Source organism: Anopheles stephensi, chromosome 2 (genome assembly GCF_013141755.1).
Source record: "Anopheles stephensi strain Indian chromosome 2, UCI_ANSTEP_V1.0, whole genome shotgun sequence".
Taxonomy (NCBI): Eukaryota; Metazoa; Arthropoda; class Insecta; order Diptera; family Culicidae; genus Anopheles; species Anopheles stephensi.
The window spans coordinates 62,906,797-62,924,558 of record NC_050202.1 but is presented as its reverse complement, the minus strand read 5'-3'; the positions used below and the strand labels follow the sequence as shown (position 1 = coordinate 62,924,558).

General features: G+C 45.4%; 1 protein-coding gene across 1 annotated transcript; it reads right to left on the bottom strand.

Moving 5' to 3' along the window:
• Positions 1–136: 136 nt before the first annotated feature.
• LOC118502434 lies at positions 137–17,720 on the bottom strand. Its single transcript, XM_036034662.1, has 8 exons — positions 17,587–17,720; positions 15,760–17,493; positions 10,736–11,620; positions 3,053–3,111; positions 2,545–2,936; positions 2,235–2,395; positions 1,963–2,165; positions 137–1,882 (listed from the first exon to the last, which is right to left on the bottom strand). Exons 2-8 carry the CDS (start codon positions 17,440–17,442, stop codon positions 1,855–1,857), a joined length of 3,411 nt encoding a protein of 1,136 aa, XP_035890555.1. The 5' UTR covers positions 17,443–17,493; positions 17,587–17,720; the 3' UTR covers positions 137–1,854.
• Positions 17,721–17,762: the final 42 nt, after the last annotated feature.

Genomic DNA, 17,762 nt, shown 5'->3' with positions numbered 1-17,762 from the left:
TTCCTCCGGCTGCAGTTCATATCCTAGTCCGTATCCAGTCTCTGTCGCAATACACCATGCAAGAAGCTTATTCCATAGGTAATTTCTTTCCTCTTACGTACAAATACAAAGCACACCTCAACAACACACATTAACATTTAAAGAAACAAAATATATTCATTCTTACTTTTCTAGCAATTAGATGCATGACAGCGAATAAGAGAATATTGTAAAACTATGTTACAGACAAATGTTGGGTAAAGTTAGCAAAAGAAAACACAAACAAAAAACATATACATATGAATATAAAAAGCTCTTGGGCACGTCTTATCACCTAATGTATGGTTTTACATTGAAATATGATGGAAAATAAAAGCTGAAACACACTTGTACTGATCGGTTGTTTGCGCGAAAAGTACTGCTCGAACCGACATCGATTTGTCTTTTTTTAAGTGGCAGCCGGCAGGGTGAACCTATTGTGGATTTGTCAGCAAATTGGGTACGAATATTGATGCCTTGCTTTTCCTATTACAGCTCATCGAACATTTGTTCATAGCGATGCACGTTGTGGTTCATTTGCGGTCGTATGTTTCCATATGCGTGTGCTTTTGTTTCCTTATGTGCATACCACATATGTTGCGTATAAACTAAATAATCATTTTAACACAAACAAAGTGATCAAAATAAGTTCTCTGCTCTGCTCACCCTGCTGCCTCAATATCCGAAACTGTTTTCACACAGCTCAAGGTACGCGGCTTCACGCGTGTTCCTGTTGCTGTGTTCCACTGTTGCTCTTGCTCAATCTTTGCAAAATTCATGTATATCACACATTCTGAATTTATATAAGCTTATCGTTTCTTCTAATATATGCGCTTATCGTGTAAATTGTTAAGATAGATTTTTGTTTGTTTTGTTTTCATTGTTAGCAAATAAACTCCTTCCGCAATAACCTGTAACAAGTATTACCATAAGGGGGTGGAGAGATGATAAAAAGAAAAAACGAACAGAAACCTCCAAACAAAACTGGAGTCTCATTTGTATGTATATATGTAACACGATATCATCGAATTCCAGTCGAATTATCCGCGGTTCGCTGTACTGTGTAATCTATAATAAGTTTACTGCTAGTTTTTGTTTGCTTGTTTGCATGCATTACTTTAAACGTGAAAGATGGCAACGTAATACTAATCTTTATCTCACACACGACGCATTTCGCCCTAGCTACTAGCCACACGGTCCTCTAGCGATGAGATAAAACCAGCTGATCCTATTGTTCACTGTGTTCGACAATGTCCTATAGCACATTATTTTAGTTGGTTTGTTGTGTTTAAACTGTTTAAATGATCTATAAAAAAAAACCGTCCCAAACTGTCATTTTTGCGCTGCAAAACACAAATCACAAAGGACAAATGACGCATTATATAGCTGAGAGAACAATCAATGCACTATCATATGCGCACAGCGAGATAGCGTTCCGATTTTGGTCCTTCGTCATGTGGGCAACACAGTGTACACATCGCAATAAGGTTGCGGTAAATAAGAAGCGTGTCACATAAACCTTTCTTTTTTTTTGCATTTCACGAACATGAAGATACTATTAGCAAAAAAGATACAGCACAACAACAAAAAAAACTATCAAAAAGTTACTTGTATAGAGACCATCCAACAGATTAGCGAGAAAATATCACATGAGTCCATATGATCGCGTGTGCATGCAACTCAATTTGGGATACAAGGAAAGATATCTGAACGGTAGACACACGTCGTGTATGTAAGGGTGAATGAAACTCCGAAGAAGCTGCAGAACATTTGTGCACTCCACGCTCAACAAACGTTGCTCACAAACCGCTCACTCGTACACTTCACGAAGCAATCTTATTTCGAGGCCAGAAACATGATTAACCTGCAGGAGGAAACGAAGCACATTCATATGTTAATCGTTCAACACTCTTCTACACTTCTTCTTTGGATGATCTGGTTTACCTGAAGTTGATCGCTTTTGCTGCCAGCAGCCTGTTACATTCGGCGGTATCCGGAAGGGGCAGCAGCTTGAACGGACTTTCCGTTTCCGTGTCGGCGAAATCGTGCTTGTAGATTTGCGTGTCCACCTTAATGTCGGAGAATGGACCGCGCAGCACAAAGAAGTGCATCGGCAACGGGCTCGTTGTTTTGGATTTCAGGATGAGCTTGAGAGTAGAAGAGTGTGCAAACACGATCAGTAAGATGCAGACTCAAATATTATAAGAATCACCTACCTGATAAGTGATATCACGCTCGCAAGACTCGTGAGGATCGCGCTGGCTTTTGTTGATGATCGCCTTCACTACCCACTGATGGTTGAACGCGGAGAAACGGCTCGTTTCATAGTACAGACGATGGACGTACTCATCCGTTCGGTACGGTTTCAGCTGTAAATCTGTAACGACAAAAAAAAAAACCCGGAACATTATCAACACAAGAACCTGGCGGGATAAAAACAAAACATTCAAATCCGCTCCATCTCTCTCTATGCAGTTCGAATTTTTTTAAACGCATTTTTCGCAAACACTCTTTTTAAGCATGTACCGTTAAAAATGATCTTCTCATAGCTCAGCAAATCGATCAGCGTGAGAAACAGTTTCTTATCCTCGGCCGCCTTCACATCATGTGCCTGCAGCGCCACCATCACATCCGCGCCAGACTTTCTCGGATGCGCACAGTTGCCCTCGTGCGATGTCACCTCATGTATGGGGCCACGCCACTGACAACCGATGCGTGCGTACTTGCAATCCGTCGGACGATCCTCACACTCGGTAGATTCGTGGTAATCGATCGATTTGTTCGGAAACTCCTTCGAGCAGTACTGACATTCGGCCGGCAGCTCCGAAACCGCCTTCTCGACCGCCAAGTTACGCGACGAGTTGTTCTTACTGATCTCCGTACGACAATTCGGACAAGTTGCATTCTGATCGCGCAGTCTGTGTGTATGTGTGTGAGTGTGTTGTTGGAATGGAAACAAAAAAACCAAGAAAGGGTTACTGTCGATCGCGATCCTGAATCCTGATCCGCGTCATCTTCCGGACCGGCAGCTTACCTTCCATCAGCCAGCAGGTGCGTGAAGCATCCAGCGCACATCAGATGTCCCATGGAGCACTGACGGGAGTGAAGGCACCAAAAGGGCACACACACACACAACAATAAAATGAAGAGGTAGAGAGAAAAAGAAATAAAAAAAGAAGAACAAACACATCGATTAGCGCAAATCACGCAGCGGTTACGCGGGCAAGTGGGAATATGTGGAAGCAACAACACCTGAAACACTAGAAATATGTATTTTTAGGGCATTTGTTGCGTGTATCCTGAAATCGTTAGAGAAAACAACAAACAATCTGCAGCGACGCAACTAAGCGCGTGGCTCAGAAAAACGGTGACGCATACCAGTTGATAATATACACAACACAAACAAATGAAAAACGAAACCAAACTTTGAGCCAATTTTGTTTTACTTTACTTTACTCAAACGTACAACAAACAACAACATCGCTGCAATAATAAGAGAAGAGAAAGAGAGAAAGAGAGAAAAAACGTAGAAAACCCTGCAAAAAGTGTACGTAGAACGGTTGATTATTTAAATGTTTCTGGTTCGTTTATATACTTGATGCATAAACTTGTGTTTGTTCTTGTAAAAAAAAAAATCGTGAAACGGCCGAAAAAGTCGCTGGTTCTAGGAGTTTCACATAAAATACTATAGTTATATATGTACACACTCACACTCACGCATACGCACACACATACTTTTTGCAACAATTGAGTACGATTTTCTTTTTCGTCCTATAATCCCTATCCCTTTTGCAACGTGTATTTACAAAAGTTCCCAAAGTCGCAAAGAGAAGTTGCGAGGAACGATCAGAATATCCCTATCTCCCCCCCTTATGATTCCCCAACCCGGCTAGAACCAATAGCTTTGGGGCGTGTGTGTCTATCATTGAAATTTTCATTCTATCCCCGATATATCCATATCATAAACACACGCGCACCACCTATCTCTCTCAAAACATACACAACACCTGTGGGGGAAAAAGAAAAAGAAAGAAAAAGGAAAAGACAGCTGGATTAAAATTGTTTGGCTAAGTAGTTGTTTTTTTGTTTGTTTGTTTAATTTCCCCCAATTTCTATCCCACCGATGATGATGTTCTCCCCCCAAATGAGAACCAGAGCGCAGCGGCCACAGCAATCGCTTGCCGTATCGGCTTTTTGCCGATTGTTTTACCTACTGTCACAGGTGGAGCGAAGGATGAGCCCACGTGGCCCAACGGTTGGAGGAGACGATTTCTCAACAACAACGACAACAACGCTGAGGACCACCACAGTTGAGGCTGCAACATGGTGGGGAGGGTCCTTCATGTCGGCATGCCAGGTGGACACTTTTATTCGGACGTATGTAACACAGCAGCAGTACTACCACGGGTGGAGCAAACGACACCGACACAGGACACAACAAGGGAACGAGTTTTTTTTGGGGGTGGGGGGGGGGGGGAGTGTTGGAAAAGAAAACAAGTCTCAGGGTTCGGTTTTGTATCGGCCAGTTTTTTCGGCCTGTTTTCATTCATCGTCTTTTATTTTAACTGTTTTTGTGATTTGATATTCTTTTTTTGGTGTGTTTTGCACTTCGTTACACAGAAGTGTTACAGATTATTGTATCTTGGTGCACTTGTTTTTCTTTTTTTTTTTTGTCGTTAATCACATTTTCTTTTTTTTGCATATTTTTTCGTATTTTTTATGTATACTTCATAAATATCACACTTATAAATGACGCAAGTCGATGAAGATGTGTTGGACGATTTGCCTGCACTTGGCGAGTAAGCTGTAGCGAGCTCTTACATAAACGGTTCCGGTTTGTCGTGGTCTAAACAAAGAGAGCGTGGGAGTTCATGATCAAAACGTAGCGCTATAAACCAATAAACAACTATTCATGTTTGATGCCTTTTGTTCTAGTGTAACTTTGCTTAACAACATTCGAGCACATTGTAAAGTACACCTCACGCTGTAGAATCAAGTCTGTCTGCAAACTATTCCTGCATTGCTGCTTACAGACCAACAACTCTCTGTATGTATTTTTTTTTTAGTATGCTATGTCAAGTCTTTGCGTGGGATTCCTTCCTTTAAAACACAAAAACCTTTCATGAATATTGTGTACATTGCCTAACTCTACTCTAACTGAAGTTGAACAAAATTCAGCATCCTCTTGGAACGGTCATCTACCTAACCCTTCAACCTGCTGCAGTCTGTTACATACATCAACACCGAGTACAACCACTATTTCAACTGTATTGCATCACTAGAATGTTGTCACCACGTTTCGCCTTGTACTGCAGCACATAGCATAATAGGAGCATACCTGCCTATAGCACACACTAATCCCCTGCGCCACACTCAACTAAACACACACTCTCACAGACGCACACACACGCACACACATTCGCATCCAATTTTGCTGAACAGCGTAGTTCAGCAACCGATCTGCCACCAACGTAACTCGCGGGAACACCCCCTTTTGAGCCCATCCATTCCATCAAATGCATCGCAAGCAATGTGGAGATTTCCCTTTCCACTTTCACGCGCAGATCAAATTCTCCCAGTTGCATCTCACCCCAGCCAACATCTCGCTCGCACAATCACACTTACGAGCACACACACATACAGACAGGCCCAACATTACGTTACACATTCATCCCACTAGCGATCATTTGAAATTCAACTCCCAACAATGATCTCCACAGCGTGAAAGCAAGGGCAAAGTCAGTGCCCGTTTGAAGCTGATGAACGAGTTGCAGAGCTGGGAAACTCGACCAACCCACCAGCCCCATCTGGGATTTGTTGGGTTGCGGCAGTAGATTCGACAGCACACCCGTAACACACACCCGCGTGACCTTGACTGATCCACTTGAGCATGGGAAGGCAGCGCGCGCGCTCAAGAAGCACGAACGCAACGGTCAAGATTATCATCTTAAACAGCTCGTCGAGGTTGTGTCGATTAACAACTTAGCGCATCTCAAGGAGGCGCAATTGAAGTAGATTTCGAGTATCTAAACCTAGCACGATCGATATATGATCACAAGCGATCTAAGACCACCCCTGGGAAGAATTCTAGAAATTCTCAATACAAATGGAGGGTATGAATTCTTGAAGCATGAACTTCCAAACCATGATTTTTTGTTTGAGAGTAATTCTAGAATTTTCAAAGTTGAGCAGCATTTACCCCCTATGAAAGGAGTAACCCACATTTCCACACGTCTGCAGCTAACCCGCTCATTAAACATGTCGATCTCGAAAGGTTGTTAAACTCGGACGAGCGTGTCCGGAACATCAGGAACATTTCCCCTATCGGGATTAATGTGGGTAATGTTGTGTTTACAGATTCATACAGAAAGAACCACCTCCGACCATAAACATACCTCCTCCTCGGAGCTGCCGGATTCTCATTGGAGTTCATCGGCCATAAAAACCCCAGCTTCAGTACAAGACCCTGAATGAATTGGACAAGCGCAGTCAATCGAACTTCATTGAGCAGCCAATTACACACAAAGAAAGGAACTCGTCCAAGTGTGTAGAGCGCACAAGGGCAGCACTAGAGAAGAACATGGACGGGTAAGTGTAGCACTGCAGCATATCGCGTGTGTGTGTGTGTGTGTGTGGTGGAAAACCAGACCAGTATTGCCCAGGGCAGCGGAAATACAGAGAAAACAAGGCTTTCGGTGTTTGCAGCCCTCAATGTTTTGAGATGCTAAAAGATGCTTCTAATAATAGAGTAGAGTAGAAATAAAGTCATTTTGCCCGATGGTGGCCTTCGATGGTGTTAGCACCATTTTCCATCGAACCATGAAGCTCTCGGTTGTGATCTCAGCCCGTGGAAGGTCCGACCATAGTTTCCCAATACAATGTACCTTCTAAAACATGCGATTCCCTGCTACAGGAAATGACAACTTCGCCTGCCTTGTGCTTACATTAGAAATTCCGTAACACATACGAGCGTACGGTCCGGGGGTCCCGCCCAGTACCGGGTTTTTCGCTGCTGACATCAGGCTTCCCTGCCTTATAGAGAGGTTTTACTATTTTTGGAAAATGGACTCCACGTGGAAGGATGGAGAATATGGGACGCATTGGTGGAAGAAGAAATGCACATATGGATGGTTTCGCGTGGTTATTAACTCCAGTTAGTTTTTGCTCAACTTGCCATTTTGCGAATCTAGATCAATCCCACCAACCAAGTCAGGCGTCGTCATGTCTAGGGGGGGGGCTCATCGAAGATTCAACAAAAAGAAGGTCAGCCCATCCGGTTGGGAAGTTTGGGGTTGAATCGAGTCTACGCTGCATCCGCGAGTAAGATTTCAGAATCTAAACACCGCAATGTACTCTCGACAGTGAGGAGCAGGAGTTCGTCGAGTTTTCAACAAGAATATGGAGGGGCTAGAAATTGCGTTGTTGCCTTTTTTGCACCATTCATTGTGAACGCGTCACCCCAACGCACACTACCGTAGTGGTAACGTGTACGTATACAAGGGAACCTACAGTTCCCAACACCAACAGGCACGCATGTGTGGTTTGTTGTGCCCGGACGGTAACGTTCATCGGGGTTGCTCGAATCAGCTGTTCACCGTAAAGACAACCCCCATCGTTCGCTTGCCTGTGAATGTATGCCCTACACACACACACACTAACGTTTGTTGTGTGGGGTTCGTTAAAAACTGCCCCGGGGGCCGTTACTGCGCAGCTGTGCGAAAACGCACTGAACTTGCCCCAACTAAGTGCTTGGTGCTGCTGCTGCTGCTGGTGAGCTGGCCTCAAACTTGCCCACCACCATTGTGCTTTCACTCGGTGGCCTCGTTCGTGGGCTAGAGAGAGCCCAACACACAAACACACCAAGTCTCTAGAAGCTTTTGGCATCCATTTTGCTCATGCACTTGTGCGGCCCTGCAGCGAAACGATTTCCCTCCCAACAAACCCACCCAACAAAGGCACTCCACCAATACGGACGCACTTGCAACTCGCAAGAGTACGCATGAATTATTACGCTTGCAGTATATAGGGGGGGTGATATGCTACCGAGAACACGAGGAAATTCCTTCGATTCCCGTTGCACGATCAGCTGTGTGTTGCGCGCCGCGATGACTACAGAAGGGTTACGGGATGGGACGCATTTCTTGAAGCGATTCTGCCCCTACCGAGATAATCCGGACGAACTTTGAACCTCAATGAACGTGTGTTTGAACAGCCATTTTGGAACGCGATTGCCAACCCGCGGAATGTTGGAAGGAACTTCGGAGAGGTTGTGCAAAATATGCAAATGAAATGAGCTGTTTTGAATAAAAATATAGCCAAACCAACCAACCAAAAGCACTCCCAAACGCCTACAAATTTCCCATTCTATCAAACGAATAACGCCAAAAGTGATGCGTGTTGTATGGGACCAAAACAACCGAAATTTGAAAGGCAACCGTCCGTCCTTGAACAACACGAAATATAACAGCATTCTGTCTGTCTGTTAGACAAGAGTTGTTCATTGTTTGGCTCTGATTTTTTTTACTAAATCGTTAAAAAAACATTTTTGCCTTCATTTTGACAATCGGGGATAACACACCACGAAGGACATACATAAAAGAAGACATCGGCAATGGCATCTGTAGGCAGCGAGCGACAAACTGGGCAGCAGCAGCAGCAGGCAAATCAGATTTTGTGCGCATGTGCCTGCATTGTGTTTTCTTTCTTGCTCGTTTGCGGGGAGCACGATTTAAGGCCTAGGGACGTACGAAGAAAGCAATCTTTCCACGCTCGTACGCTTTAAAAATAGTCCTGTATAAAGAGTGTGTGTGTGTGTGGACCAACAACATAACTCCCGTCTGTCGGTCGTCCAAAAAGCAAACAAACCCCATCGTTCCTTTGCACTTCTTAGATAACTGGTTTTTATACCCTAAAGTTGTAAGGTTTCCTTTACTCCTCAACTTCTTCCTGGAGTGAAGGATATAAGAAACAACTAACGAAAACCCCCCATAACAAGCAATACGAAACACGAGCTAATCTCCTAGTACTCCAAGCGCAAAGAAGATCACCAGAGATGCGGCGGTCATCTACTGTAGACAAGAAATCCATCACAGGGTTTTACTCCGACACCTGCCACAATTAGAAAGTCGCAAAGCAAACACGCGATCTTCAACATCAGCAGATATGATCGATCATCCGTTATGACCCGCTTTTCCCGTTCGATTCACCCCCCAACCAAGTCCGATTTTGGTGATGGCGAAGAAGCGTTTGATCCGATTCGGACCCCGTTGTTCGACCAAAGTTACACACTGCTGCCAAACTCGGTCTTGGGACACGACCGATGGAGCACATTGTGACCCAACTTTCGCAATTAGATGACCATCTAATTAAAAATATTTCTAGTACACTTAATTTAGAGATTAATGCTAACAAAACTAAGTCACTGAAGAAACTGCACTCACAAAATATCCCATGAAAAAAAAACGGAGAAAAGGATAGAAGACATAAAAAATCTCTTCTTAACATCATGCCACGTGTCTGTGAAGCAATCTTAGCATATCTTAGCATTCTACAGTGCATAGCAGTAACGGGCTAAGGTGCACATGGTTGCATGTGTACAGCGTATGCAGCATAATGCATACTTACACCCATGTGCCATCATCGCTTAGCTTGGCGCAGGGTTTGCTACTAAATTTAAACCAAACAGCGGCACGTGTACGCTATACATGTGACATGTGTGCACCAAGTAGCAAGTAAGACATCACTACTACTCAAGCATTCCCCGCTGCAACGACGCATACAGTTGCAGGAACGTGTAGCTTTCCGAGACGGAAAGTAAAACCTTAAGCAGCTTTAACATATATGTATTATGTTAGATATGTTGTTCAACATAAATGTAAACCGATTGCGGCAAACACATTTACACATTCATTACTTGTAAATGCATATTTTCCCACAATAGCAACAACAAATGGTTTCATTAGCGTATCGTAATTATCTCCATTTGCTTAAAGGAGGAGAAGAACCCAACCTGCAACACCCCACACCTGAAAAGAAATGTAAATACAGCGGGAAACGTCGACGAACTTTTGGAGTTTTGAGTAGTGGAAGAGCACAAAACAAATTTTCATAAACTCCAAAAAATGTTTAGAAACAAAAATTTAGAAGTAAAAAAATAAATAAATGAAAGAAAGAAGGGCTTATAGTATTAAAACCGCAAAAAAAAAGAAATGCCAAACCTTATTTGGGCATAGATACAGCAAAAAGCACTAAAAGTATAAAACTACAGATAACCGAAAACTAAGAAAAGACAGGTTTGTTCCTTTTTGTTTTTGATAATAATAACAGAAAATAGGCATACAAAAACAGATAAGGAAATAATCTACAAAAGAGAAACTATCAAGAGGGGTTTTTTTTAAGAAAAACATCTAATGTTTATCTTTTGCAGGCACGAACCAACAAGATATGAAGAAGCGAAGGAAAAAAACGGCAAAAAGAGAGAGAAAAACACGCACATCCGTTTCCGACGGAAACCAGAGCGATAACACGGTAGGAAAATTTGTTTTTTGGGAAATAATATCTACCAAATAAGGAGCTGGAAAAAACCGAAAGCACTTTTGAAAGGAAAAGAAGGACACTTGGAGGCATGTTTTTTGTTGGTTGATAAGTTTAGATAATGTTTTAACAAAATGTGTACTATTATGTGGTTGTTTTTTTTTGCTGTGAAAGCTGTATTTACCTGGTACATGGCGGTCCTCGGCAGGTCCAGACAGACGGCACAGCACAGTATACCGCCGAGACGGAGCTCCAGCTTTTCGACCTTTGCGCTCGGTTTGTCGAGCTTTTTGCGCTTCGCTTCCGGTTCCCCACCGCAGTCGTCGTCGCCCCGTTCGTCGGCGGACCGACCATGGATGGACGTGGCCAGGTTGCGGTTGGCCGGCGCCTGTTTGGGAGTTTCGCGGTGCAGCAGCTCGAGCGGTTGCTGCTGCACGGACGAGGATGCGGCCGCGGACGAGGAGGATGGGATCGCGGAGAAGGTGATGATGGTGGGGATCAGTTCGGCGCCGGGGGAAGGTATGGAGGATAGCTGTGAGCTAACGACCGGCGTACCGGAGGAGGACACGGTGGACGAAGAGGATGGAACGTTCGGGGTCGACGAGGACGATGATGGTTGCTGCTGGCTGCTGCCACCATTGCTGGCAGCACGATGCTGTGCGATGTTTAGCATCTGATTAAGCAGCAGATCGGAGGCCAAACTCGATTGGCGTGCCGTCGTTTGCGAGCTGGTCGTAGCACTGCTGACCGACATCAGAACGGTCGGTGATGGTCCACTGCTGCTACCATTGCTGGCAGCGGTCTGATCGACGGTGCCAGACACATTACCCGACGAACCAGACGACGTGGCCACACTCGACGATGAGGCAGCAGACGACGACGACGACGACGACGATGAAGCGGAACTTCCCGGATCGCTACTTGCACTACTACTGCTAGTCGACATCGCGTTGATGACGTTAAGATTCATCAAATGAGCCGAACTGGCGGCTGTGGGCGTTTCCACCAAACTATCGGCCATGATCGATAAAAAAAACCCCGGCGGAGAGCTAACCAACAAAATCGGACCCTGCTAAATAGTTTTCTGCTCTTACTACCAACACCCCGAATTCACACTGTCTTCACACAAATGTTCAACGGTGTCGTCCGTCACCGTCAGCTACTTCAATGGCTACTATGATACGAGGTTTTCCACTTGCACTATTTGTCTCTTGGATTTTCTTTTTTCTAGGCAAACTCCCACTTTGAGCGACACATGGAGAATAAAAATTGCTAGAACAAAAAAGAAACGGTAAAACAACCATCAAAAAAGGGTTTCGTGTCGGGGGGATACGCGCCTGTCGATTGGATTTGCAACTAGGTTATGTCAAGAGCCCTGTTTTTGCTATCGCCGAGTACGAACCAACCCCGCACTTGTTTTTTTTCGCTGCAACGATTTTCCTTGCCTGGAGCTTTCTTTGTTCTTAGTGCTCCGTGAGCGGGCCCTTCTAGTTGGATCGCCTCCTTAAGAAAATCCTATTTCTAGCCCTTTGCCTTCAGAATGGTTGCAAGAGACGGGAGAGGCAAGGGGGTGGAATGTGGTGTGCGTTGTGCCCCGTGGAAATGTTCCTGTTTTGCACGGGCAGCTCGCTCTACACTCACGCACGCGCGTCACAACCTTATGTCATGCTTCAAATGTCTCGCGACAGCACAACAGTATTTCCTCGACAAGAAACCGGAAAGAACCCATTTAGTTTATGGGACATACGACCACTGCGGTCTTCCTTTTTTTGTCCAGCCTACATTGACGCAGTGCTTGCTTAGAAAGGTGCAGCAGAATTAAATTACCAATTTTCTTTTTAGATTTAATATTAATGCGATCAAAAGTAACATCAACACTGTCTGATAAGAGAAAATCATCAACAATCGCCACACACAAAGCAAACTGGGGCAAAAATAATTGGAAAGAAACACGCACACATACAAACGCGCGCGCGAGGGCGATGAGCTGTGTACACCATCAGTGTACACGCGCACGCACACACTTTGACCCGTGCAGCCCACACCACGTCTACGCTGGCTGCACTTGGCGAATGCAACAGAACAACAAGATGGTTGTAGAATTCGGTAAAGCAGGAGGGCTTGACTGCAATTTTGCAAGGAAATGTCCGTCACAAATGCACTAGTTGCTTCGATCCTCTACGCAAAGGGGGCCAACACCAGCAGCGCGTTTGGGTGTTAGAAAAAGGAGCAGGCCATACTAGTTAAAGCAAATCGAATCCACGCACACCGAACCGAAACACGTGCCACAACTGCACTGGCTGAGTTTACTTTTACGAATGGGGATTGTTTTTATTCGCTCGCCCGTGCTCCGCGGGTACCGACACGGCAAGCTGTGCTGAGAGCCGAGTGCCCAACCGACTGACCACCTTAATAAAGAGCTGAACATTGTGAGAGCTGGGGAGCGGCTAATATGAGAATTTCGATCGTAAAAAGACGCTTTTTCGTAGTAAATTACTTTTATTTCATTAATTCTACACCATTTCCATTACAAAATCGAATTTGATCCAGATTTGTGGGTTAGACTTCTCATATCTCAAAAAATAAATATGATAAGCATATTTCGAGTAGTAGTAGTCGATTCCGAAACTGAGTGCCTTGTGCGTAGCCTGGGTTTTGATTGCTGCTCAGCTCAGCCGCAGCCAGCCAGCCAGCCAGCCATTTTGGATAATTTTTTTTTTTTCCTTGCCCCCTGCTTTCCTCCTGCTGTTTCCGTTTTTCTTTGTTTTCATATTCACAACATGACGTGATGCATGCATGCATATGTGTGTGTGTGTTTGTATGTGGGTCTGGTTTTTGTCATCTTTTGTCACACATTTCTTCACACTCTGAAATCAACATTATGTAATTCTTTTTGCTTAAGATAAGCGACTAAATTTGGGGTGTACAGATTCTACAGGCTCTTCCTCCTCCTCGGTTGTGATAAAGAACCTGTTTTGGGGTTTTCTCAGCTGTGTTGTTGTGGAACATCCAAATCAATTCTCTCAGGAATGTGTACGCTTTGTATAATGATTATTAGCATTTCAACTTAGAGTTCTACGGCAAATTATTACGCATTTCATGTCTATTTCTCGTTCATGCAGCAATTGCAAACTATGGCGTACAGTTTTCCGAGTTCGATCAACTGGAACGCAATTAAAGTACAATAGCTCTTTACAAACAAACAAAAAAACACCTCACCACTACTGCCACACGACAGTCACACATACACGGATGAGCGGACCAACCCTGATATCCTGTGCGCCCTATTGTAATGCAGACAAATGTAGGTGTGCTCGTCCATATCAAGGCTGCTGCTAATGTGTCTCGACATTGAACAGCGTACAGGCATGAAATTTATGCCATACGCGAGACGAAACAGCTTTTGGTAAATAACCATTTTCAACAGGTCATCCGGAAGCATGTTGGTTTGTTGTATAAAGTAAGGAATATATCTGACTATCTAATAGCATTATCGAAACATTCTTGCCCTCGAATCAACCCGAGCCTCGACAGAGCTGTAGGGAGAAGGAAGGAAAAAAGAATCTTACCCCTAAAACATAAATTTTCCTCTTCAAATCCAACACACCATCATCCTCCCAAACGCAATCGAGAGAGTTCGAACTGTTTGCTCTTTGTTTTCCTGCCTTCTCGCTCCGGTCTAGGCGCAGTGGAAAGAGATGAAACGAAAACAAAGCTGGCTGTGCTGTGCGTTTGACTGGTGTGTTGCGTTGCTAACAGCAGGCATGAGCATGCCGAAAAGGGTTGGGAAAGGGAGGGAGGGAGGGAGGAAGAGACATTATTGCGTTTCAATGTTGACGCTTTTTTCCACTCTCTTCGTTGCGTTTTGTTTTCTACAAATGCGACGTCACCATCTTGGATGGTTCACATAATTTCTTATAAATCTCGTGCGTGCTGTGTAAGCTATTTTAACCCATGCACACACATACAATTTTTAAGCACTTTGGCGATTGTTGTTTTTGTAAGAATACAGTGCTGTTTTAAAGTGCCACGTCATTGAAACAGCTGATGGGGGTCACTCTTCTTGCTCTATCCAACACCAATTTACGCATTGCGAATGTGTGAGCGTGTGTGTGTGTGTTTGCTAATGATGGCGTACACAGATAATGCGTTTGAACATGAACCAAAATACCCGTCTGTAGAATGATTCTCTGCTCTGTAGACACGGGAAAAGCAAGTTTAATCCTCTCATTCCGGTTTTTGGGCAAGGGAGAACATCGAACAGCGAAAGTTAGACACGTAGAAGAAAGAATTTTTTTATTTGATTTTTTATAATTATGCTCGTAGCTGATAACGCGAAGGGATGTGAAAGGGAATATTAGAAATGGAGATATCTTGTCATAGAACTTTTTTTTACATTATGGCAACCCATTTTATTGGGTTTTTGGGATAGAAATCTAAAAAGAAAAAAAAACCTTGCCAAACAAGCGTCTAACGAATTGCCTACCTTCGTCAGAAATCAATTTCTGTCGAAAAGTAGTGGGAAATAGTTTCGTAAAAAGCATAAACTACGCAGAATAATGTGTAGCGAGGGTAAAAATCATCTGGCTGATGATGCACGCAGCCAGACAAAACAACAACAATCCAACACAACGAGCAAGCTTTGGATGTATTGGTGAGAGTGCGGGCGGCGCGATAGAGAAACACGGCGAGAATATCAAAATAATGCAAATCTGGCAACAGTGCATTAGAAATGTTGTTCTCTCTCTCTCTCACTCTCGCGCGCGTCTTCTCACAGTGAGAGAATATTGAGGGGATTTTTGTTCACTTGAACGTTATCTGAATGTTCTTTATCAAGCTACATTATTCTTTACCTAATTAAATTACTCACTATTGCTACAGACGTTAGTAACATTTTCATATCTTTCACAAAATAATAGGCAACATTACTGTTTAGGCTATAAGACTCAAGAGAGATTTATTTGAAAATATTTGAATCATTACAGACGGACTTCCCCATAGGTGAGGAAATCTGTCTTACGACAGTATAAGACCTAATCCTGGACAAACGCAAACGGATAAAACTGACTGAAATCGAACGAAAATGCGACCAAAGACGAGAGAATACCCAGTCGGAATCGCCCGAAGCCGAGCAATGTCCAACCGTTTCGATTTCTGTAGCGAATACGAATCTTAATACAACCCAGATACCGTACGGTGTGTCAATTACGGGGAGTTGGAAATGTCCATATTGTCGGACTTCTCCGTCGTCGGACTGGCGGTTTTTTCGCGCGGTGTCGTTGCGGCCGCGGCAGCTGCCGCGCTCGTTCCGCCCGACGATGATGACGACGAGCTTGATCCACCACCGTTGCCGGAAGCCTGTGCTGGCGGTGATGCCGACTGCTTGCCAGTGCTGCCAGCATCATCCTCTACCCCGGCTCCACCCGCCGCATCCATACGCTCCTCCGCATCGTAATCGCGGCTGACCGTTTCCTCGAGGATTTTTTTCAACCTCTTGTCCGATGGGGTGCGGCTGCGCCGTTTCGAGGACGATTTCGTGACCGCTTCCTTCGTGCGGCTGGCGCGAGTTCGCGATGTGGATCGTTTGCGGCTTTGAGAGCGGGAACGCGACCGGCGACGCCGTTCCTCCTTGTTGCGATGGGATTTCTTGCGATCGCGGCTACGATCGCGTCGCTCACGCGAACGGGACCGTTTCTTCGACCGCGATCTAGACCGACGGATGCGCGAAGTACGTTCGCGTGACCGCGTGCGGCTACGGCGACGCGAGCGGGAACGTTTGCGACGATCGCGCGAGCGCGAACGCTTAGAACGTGATCGGGACCGTTTGCTGCGGGATGGCGAACGTTTCGACTTCGAGCGCGATCGTTTGCTCCTCGACAGGGAACGGCGCGACCGTGAACGCTTCGACCGGCTTCGGGAACGTTTGCGGGACCGGGACCGTTTGCTGCGGGACTTGGAGCGCTTGCGGGAGCGGGACCGCGAACGGCGTTCCTTCGAGCGGGACCGTGAACGTGACCTACGGCGACTGCTGCTCTTGTCCTTCGGGTATATGGTCACCACGGGCTCCATGTTCGAAATCTGATGGTGCGCTTCCTTCACGATCGTCATGGCTTCTTCAATTTCCTTCTGGGCCGCTTCATTGCTCTTGGCTTCCGGTTTCACGATCGGTTGCGTCGAATGGTGCACGTTCAAGCGATAGCCACGAAATTCGGTACCGTGCATCTTCAGTGCGTTGATGATGTTACGCTGATCGCAAAACTCCAACAGAGCAAACTTGCTGCGTTCGTTCTCGGCGTACCGGGCGTACTTGATCTCGCCTGCCGGCTTGAAGTGATCCATCAGCTCTTCCAGCCTCCAATCCGAACGAACGTCCAGCACCAGGATGGTGCGGCGCGTTTCCTCTATCTTTTTCGCATCGAAGTTCACCGGCAACGGGGGATACTCGGGCAGACCGTTCTCTTCCAGCTTGGGGTCAATCGTCTTTACCACCTGGTTCGGGATCATCCCGTCAATCCGATTCACGACTTCCGGCGGCAGCTTGGACGGTACATTGAAGCTGTGCAGTCCCGGTACCAGCGTTCCGTTCGCGGCCATCTCCAGCGCCTTGTACTCATCGGGAATGACACCGCTCTGTACCGGGATCACGATTACGGCACGGTCGATGAACACGGTATTGGTCAGATGCTGGGCCACGGCAACGCAGCTACTCTCGAAGTACTTCACGTAGCAGATGCGCGACACAACCGGACAGGAAACGTCCCGAATCGTGGGATACAGCCGTATCTCGTCAATCTTCCCGACCGTCCCGAGAAACGTTTGCATCTGATCTTTGGTGGCCTGTGGGGCAATGTTGGTGATTTGCACCACCTTCGTACCCGAGCCACCGGCCATGATGCTCGCACGACACCGCGTCACTAGGACGCGCTCCTTCGAACCGGCTTTCTGCAAAAGATAATAGTTTGGGAAGGAAACCTTTAGCGTATCCAGGTACAACGGATCACCGGTCACAGTTTACAACTAATTTGCACTACTTACAGTAAAGTTTTGTCGGGAAAATAATGCTTTTTTCAGGATTGATGGGAATGCCCAAACGTGAAAATTTTCTGACAACCAGTAGTGATGGCTGTCCGGCGAAGCGCCATTGCTCCGACCACGGTGAATGTATCCTATCCGCTCCGGGAGCATAAAAATCTGAGCTAAGGAAATGTCAA